At 28.7% G+C, this 7,773-nt stretch overlaps 1 protein-coding gene across 4 annotated transcripts in view; it reads left to right on the top strand.

Moving 5' to 3' along the window:
• LOC106685331 (uncharacterized) overlaps window positions 1-7,773 on the top strand; it is a 44,344-nt gene that overhangs the window by 28,701 nt on the left and 7,870 nt on the right. For all 4 annotated transcript variants that reach the window (XM_014427930.2, XM_067044661.1, XM_067044660.1 and 1 more), the window contains 7 exons: window positions 1,998-2,265; window positions 3,458-3,666; window positions 4,844-5,044; window positions 5,347-5,481; window positions 5,629-5,726; window positions 5,839-6,224; window positions 6,300-6,420. In XM_014427930.2, coding sequence (XP_014283416.1) covers window positions 1,998-2,265; window positions 3,458-3,666; window positions 4,844-5,044; window positions 5,347-5,481; window positions 5,629-5,726; window positions 5,839-6,224; window positions 6,300-6,420 — 1,418 coding nt within the window. The remainder of the gene's footprint in view (window positions 1-1,997; window positions 2,266-3,457; window positions 3,667-4,843; window positions 5,045-5,346; window positions 5,482-5,628; window positions 5,727-5,838; window positions 6,225-6,299; window positions 6,421-7,773) is intronic.

The following is a 7,773-nucleotide window of genomic DNA, read 5'->3' as shown; positions in this document are numbered from 1 at the left end:
TCAAATGTCAAAAAAGAGAAGAAGGAATAAGATGTAACACGTGTGAACTGCTGTAACATACTATATTTATTGGGTTCGGTACATCTCTTTATATACATGCGATCAGCTAATCTCCTCAGTCAGCTGACATAGAAGTAACAGCTGACTAAGGCTGTAACTTTATATATATATTTTCAATACATCATGCATGTTTCCAAGAAATTTTATTAATTAAATTTTGTGTTCTGTTGATTAACATATTTGTAATGTGACTGTATAAACATATTTTTAAAAAACATAGAGTTATGGGATTTGTATTCAATTTGGCCATGAGAAGGGGTGTTCATTGGAGAGATTTCAATGTACTCCTAGTTACTTTAACCTCAATTATCTCTACAGTCCTGTGAAAAAATATAAACTCAATGGGAAAAAAACTATCAGTTAGTTTAAGTCATTTATTTTTGAATCTGAGTAACAAAAGATATTATTTAATGTATTCTATTAATAATCAGTTACAATTTTAAGGAACAATTTAATTATATTACAAGGATTAGCTACTATTGGGACAAAATAACAAAACAAATCTGTGAAAAAGTATAAACTCAAAAAATGTCTATTATGTCTTTAATGAGTAAATTCATTTCAATAATGAGAACTTCTGCCATGGTTTTTGATCATATCCAATGTTCTTTTGGGAACACTTCTTACTAAATAAATTGAAGTGCTCTCTGGTATGTTTTCCTAAGCTCGTGTGATCCTTCCTTTGAGCTCATCAATATTTTGAATTTCTGGCTTATGAAGGTCCTAGACTTCTCTAGCCATGATTCCCAACAAACTTTCAATCGAATTGAGATCCGGACTAAGCGCTGGCCAATCCAAAACATTGATCCTGAAATCCTGAAACCTTTGTTTTGTATAGCGTGCTGTAAGAATCGGCATGTTATCCGGCTGAAAAATGATTTCTTCTTCTTCCAATATTGTAATTAACAGCAAGAGGAACTCTTCTCCTACATTTTGATAACTAACAGCATTCGTTTTTTTGGAAATGAATGCAATTCAAGACTTTCCCTTTTTATCAAAAGCAGCTCATACCATTAATCCGCCACCCCAATGCGACGTTCGTGACAATTTTTTTTTCTTTTCTAAGGTCATACCAGTAGTAACTAAAACCATCTGAACCATCAATGTTAAATTTTTTTTCATCTCGGGAAAACAACGCTTGACTATTTTTTCCTATCTTGAATATGTCTTTCAGCAAACTGCAGCTCTTGCTACAAATGATGTTTTTTTAGCTTTGGTTTTCTCATGACCTTAAAATATTTTAAAAAATTTGATTCAGCTATCCACTTCCTCACCAAGCTAGCATCACATCCTAAATTGAATTGTACCCCCTCATTGAATGTCATTCCACCTCTTCTTACGTCCATTATCCTTTGCTGTTCAATTTCAGTGTGTTGAGTTCCGCTTGATAACACGAAACGATACAGTATAGAAAAACGAATAATATAGTCTCTCTTCATTAGAAGAGAACTGAGGTTAATAACATAAAAAGAAGTGTAAAAACATTATTGTGCTATGAATTTACTTTTAAATTTTATAAATACTTCAATTTTATAAGTTGAGTTTATATTTTTTCACAGGACTTTATATATTTATAAAATTTCATGGTTTCCATAGCTTTTCCTTTATAACAATAATGGTCCCAGAACCTCCTGTGTCCACAGTGTCCCATATAATAAATTTTGTCATTCCTATGCTAGAAAAAAAAAGAAATGTAGATATGTAAATAAGCTTGTGTTAGGTTTGAAATATCCATAAAGGTTTGCAGTATTCCCTTATGGTTCTATAGGTTTGGTATGGGCATTGACTGAGAAAAAATCTTGTGATAAATGCTGAGGAGAGGGTTATGATAAGATCTTTTTTGTTACTTAACTTATGGTGGCTGATCTATACTCTTGTGTCAACTATAAAAATCATGTATCTTAACACAAAACAATTATTGTTTCATTTTATTTTAGACTGATGATATCATTTTCTAATAACAAAGGATTGTTGAATTTATGGTTAAAAAAAGTAATAGACTATGCACCTAAAAGATCAATCAAGACACTTATCACAATGTATTTCATAACTGGCGATGTTGATACTCGGAAACATTGTTTATCTGTGATGTCAAAATGGAGCTTTGGTCATGTTAACATCTTCTTTTATCAATTGAAAAAAGAAAACAATCCACTCTTACAATATCATATATTAAAAATCTTGGCAGCCATGGGTAAGGAAAAGGTAAATTTACTTCATCATTATATGAATCTTTAAAACAATTACTTAATTAATTTTAAGTATTAATACATACAATTTTATCTTTTTACAATTAAAATGTTATATTTTTATATTTATATTTATATTTTTGTATTTTAGTTAGAATTGCCAGATTTTAACTTATTTTATTTGTATTTTTAAATAGTTTTTATTAATTCGAAGTTGGTGGCAAAATAAATACAGGTAAATGAAAGATGTATTCAGTTGTAGAAATGACAATGATTTTGGTGATATAGAGTATAAGTAACTATTATTTTAAGTCAATAATGACTTATAGAAAAAAATCTAAGGGATAAAATAAAGACAGATAATGTTAGTTATTTCTCTGTTGCAAAATTATTTATTTTGTGCCTTCTTTGCCAAAACTTGAAAGTTAGTAGTTAAACAACTATAATCCTTTCTTAAGGATGGAGAATTAGAAATGCTGAACCATACACCTTATTAATATCATTAAAGTAGTATCATGAAAGTTGAAATGGATATGTAGAGCTATTGAGCTAAATAACAAATGAATACCTAAAACATTATTTAGTGTTAGGGGATAATGGGTAAATATCTGAGATGTAGATCGAGACATAGATGAAAGAATTATGTTGGAGCTGACCTTGGGGATTTGAGTTTTGCCGAATGTAGATATACAGCCAGCGAATGTTAGAGATATTGGTACCAAACCTTCAGTCTTATTAAATATTATTTTAATAATTCATGGTGACAGCATGGAGGTGGGATGACTGAGTGGGCATGTCCAGTTAGTAGTTTTAGATAGTGAAGTTAGGATTAGCTTGATAACCACTTGTATGACAGCAATCAATGCCTGCCAATTTGTTGGTACCTACTGGTGACCAAGCCCCCATTTCCACGTAGGTGCTCCCTGTCAGCCTACTAGAGGTGACTCCCTGGGTATTATGATAGTGAACCTATCCATGTAGATACCAACCTAAATTAGAATTGTCATTGGAAAACTTGAACAGCAATGAGTTCAAAATCTCTGAAGAAGTTCATTTTAATAGAAGAAAGGGGTTTGACATGAGTCAGTAATTTCATAAGAGGTGTAATTTAAAAATACAATAGAAAAATCTTTTAAGAATAAGCTAAATTTTCTTTTTAAACTTAAATATGTCCATATGTGTATTTAAATTTGTTTATTTTATTTTAGTCTGAGTCTGTCATTTTTAAAAAACTGCAAAACTCTATTGTGGGTGAAAAACATGAAAATAGTAATACAATATGTGCAGAATTATATCATCATGCATGGATTAATGATGTCACGTATGATGCAAGTTTAGTAGATATTTTATTAAAACAAGAGTCAGAACATATAACAGAACTTGTACAAGCAGCAGCTATGAAAAATATTGCATTAAGGTTGTTTTTTTTTCAAAGGTTTTTATTTTATTTTTTTATGATCAACTTAATGACAGTTGATAATTCTTGTATTGTATTTGGTTTCGGTACTTTTTTTTTCTTTTTTTGCTTTTCAAGAAAACAGTTAAAACTAATTGAAATTATCAATATTGTCATAAATTTGTTGAGTTATATAAGAATTTGAAACTGTGTGAATATTGTCTATTGTCATTTTTAAATTAAATTGATGAATATTTGTTATATATAATCTGTTTGTTTATGTTTGAGTAATGAATGTTGTCAAAATCCAGTTTGTTTTTTTAATATTTGTTTTCCTTTTGATATTTAAAGGAATTTTTTTATTAATATTCTTGTTGGAAGGTCTTAAATGGATATATTTAAAATACTGTAGCAACCTTGTTGGATAAGTTAGGGTAGTGGGTTTTTAATTAATAAATAATTTTTTTTTTATTTAATAGTTTATGTATGTACTTGTGTCAACTTTAGATTTTTAAATAAATAAATATGTATAAAGAAAGAAATATTGCATGCTTTTGAACAAATAATTCAATTGTTACTTATATTCCATTAAATTTAAGCGATACTTAACCTCTTAGGTTAAAATTACATTTCTGAGGTATGGTGAGTCTATTGGGCCAAACATAAAAAAGTCGTATCAGAGACATAATGTGTTGAGTGGACCAATGATCAACTAGATGTATCAGAGACGTGGTGGGGTGGCCGTACCAAATTTGTCCAAATTGTTGTGGTTTATGGTAGCACAATTATCTATTGATAATAATTAAATAAAAAACAATTTTCTTATAACCAATTAACAATCAAAATGGAAAAAGTAATAATAAAACTAAGAATATGTACCTACCATTATTTCTCAGATACTCCTTATAGATAAAATAGTGCAACATCTTGAGGAAGGCAATCTCTTTAATATACATGCAAAAACAAACTTCTTTATATGGGGTTAGTAAATTTAATTAATATTTTTAAACTCAGAACTTATGTTTCATTGTTAGAATAAAGCATCTGTTCTGTGGATTGATGTGTATCAATACATCTTAAACTCAAAACAAGACTAATGCTGGAATGCAATTATTTATGATAGTGGTAAGGCAATAGGTTGCTTAAAATAATGGCACATCTTTCATGTAACATTAAAAAGAAATTTTGAAAATTCCAGAGGTAATTGTTATGAGGAACTGATCCCATTGGCTAACAAAATCATTAATAATTCAAGAAATAACAATGGTACAGTTGCAACAGCTCTCGCTATTGACACTATTTCAGTATTGTGTGAAAGGGGACATCTAGATGTTACGATTTTATGGGATCAATTCATGCGACTTGTTGGTGGTGATAAACATCCTGCTGTTCAGAAAAGGTAATTTATATATGTATTTTATGAAATTATTTTTAATGAAAAACTGATCTTCGTTATTAAATGTAATGTACGTTATTAGATGTAATAAAAAATAATAAACTTCATCCTTTTTACTCTGGCTAGAATAAGTTGGTGATGTTTAATAGCTCACCATTCTTTCCTTATCAGGAGTATTTAAGGATTTTAAACTTGGTAGATAACAAAATTATTAATCTTAATTTCATATTTAGATAGGTTGATTTGAATGTTTACTAAGTTGTACACATTTTGACTCCAGAAAATAATTATTGTGTTGGTTACAGTGTTTGTAACTTCCTCTCGAAGATTCCTTTAATTATTACAAAATCTGATGACACTTACAATATTATACATAGATCTGCGAGAATACTTTGGCATTTCATAACCAATCCCTATTCTGATAAGGATTCTGCTGCTAGGTAAATTTTTTCTTTAAACTAATAAAAATTAAATTAAATAGTTCATGTATCATTTTAGGAATATTTTTCATTTAGCATTAAAAATATTTTTGAACCTTCAATTATTAATTTATTATTTAATTTTGTAATATTATTTGTTTTATTTAGAAGTCTGAAAGAATATGATTTTGAAGACTTTGATACATCTTTTCTATCAGAAAAATGTAAAAAACATGTTGGATCAAAGAATGTTACAGTTATACCTAGTAAGTTTTTTTTAAATAAAAGCTAAATTTACTTATACTCATGTAACTTTTTTATATTTATTTAATAAATCATTTAATTCACACATAAACATCTTATAACCATGGTTTTTAGGTCGCTGTTGGCTGCATTTTTTCAAAGAAAACGATGTAGTTGATATTTTCATTCATTTAATAAGTAAGATAAAAAAAGCAAAATTTAGTAGAAACTACTCTACGTTATTTAATGGAATCACAGAATTTTTAAGGAATTTAATTCAACATGTTAATTTAAATGAAGCCTGTAGTGATACAACTTCTGTTATTATTTGTTTAAAACTCCTTAGTGCGAAATGGAAAAACTTGCCACCAGGAAAAGATATAAGTTTCATTGAGGTTTTGTTGTATCATTCAAACGCTGAAATTCGAATTATGTCATTGTATGCTGTTCTAAATCTATATCCATTAAATGATATGGCCAAGAATATTTTTGAAAATTTTTTGCAAAAAAAAAAATACAGTGTAAGCAGAAATTTTCTTCCTCTATTGCTCTTTAAATTCTGTTATTTTTTCTAGTTAATTTTATTATTGTTATAGACTAAAGAAAGTAGTATCTTTTGTCTTCTACCATCAGAGTTTTTAACTAAACACAGAGAAGCAAACATGGAAATATTATTTGATGGTGCTTATGCTGGAATATGCAATCAAGATTCAAATGGTAATCTTCATTATTGTTATTTCAAAATCATATTTCATTATAATTTTTATCTCAGTTATTTAAAGTTTGTGCTCTTTAGCCTACTCCAATATGAGGAATGATATATTTAGTTGCTATCATAGTTTTGATTTGTTAAAGAATTTTTTTTTTGTTAGAAAAAGGTTACTATCCTATTTATATCAATAATCAGTCTGTTTTTTTAATTTAGAGGATGTTTTATATATTTCTTTGTTGTTTTAATTTCATATTATTTAAAAATATTTTTTAATTTTTTATTATAACTTATTGAATGATGGAGTTTTGTCTAATAATTAATAATATTATAATTAGTAATGCCCTAAAATATGCTAATGTTTTCCCCATTAACCACAGGCAAATGTTCCTTCTTCTGGCAATAATTTAAAAGGTTACTTTTGAAGGATAAAAGACATCTATCTAAGTGATTATTTTAACACATCTTTCCATTAATTTACTTCTGAACATTATTCAATGAAGCAAATGAATAATAAGGGATGATATGTTTTAACACTAGAACTACAAACTGTTCTGATAATCTTTTTATTAGCTGCTGAAAACTATCCAAAATATCTCATCTTTTAAAAAAGAAAAACCTTAACATTCCATTCGTTGCAGATTTGGCCCAAAACAGATATGCGTCTTCTCATTCCAAACTCCTTACCCATCCTAACTCATAAATTCTTAATCTCTCATCCTTAACAATCCCCGATAATCCTCCGAGATGTCTGAAAAGAAGATGGCCAGTATGAAGAATTGCCAGTATGAGCTATGCAAACATAAATGAATCGTAATAAACCACATATTTCTAGGCTCAGTAATTGTTGCTGCTCGTTGAGTTCATGTTTTACTCATTAATCAAGCTTTTTTATTTTTTCCATCTTCTACAAGTGTCATGAAGTTATGGGTGTACTTGTATAGACATGTGCTGAGAATCTTCAAACAGTTCAATGAAGGTTTTTTTCTTTGGTAAATTTGAGGTTTTCGTGATCAATTGATGTTAAAGGTATTTCTTGAAACATTTTCAAATTATGTATTTCCTTCAGAAAACTTTTCTAACTAATGATAAATGGTCACATCCCCTAACCCAAATTTTATATTAATATTTCTTGCAGTCTGGGGCTTTCCTAGCCAAGTTTAAACTCTTGAAAAAATATAACATAAAAATCATGTCTCTTCATGGTTGTATTGAGCGGCTGCTGAACTGTGTTAAGGTGGTAGTGTTAGTTCTGACTCCAATTGATTATGTTAGGTACTCTTGACCAGAAGAGAGGTACTACGTGTGAGACATTAGCTTTCAGTGGATCAGCAGATTTTATTGGAATCTTTATTTATTTA

Source organism: Halyomorpha halys, unplaced genomic scaffold (genome assembly GCF_000696795.3).
Source record: "Halyomorpha halys isolate HHAL.00 unplaced genomic scaffold, Hhal_1.1 Scaffold682.1, whole genome shotgun sequence".
NCBI classification, from domain to species: Eukaryota; Metazoa; Arthropoda; class Insecta; order Hemiptera; family Pentatomidae; genus Halyomorpha; species Halyomorpha halys.
The sequence above is the reverse complement of the archived record's forward strand: the minus strand, read 5'-3'. Positions and strand labels throughout refer to the sequence as shown.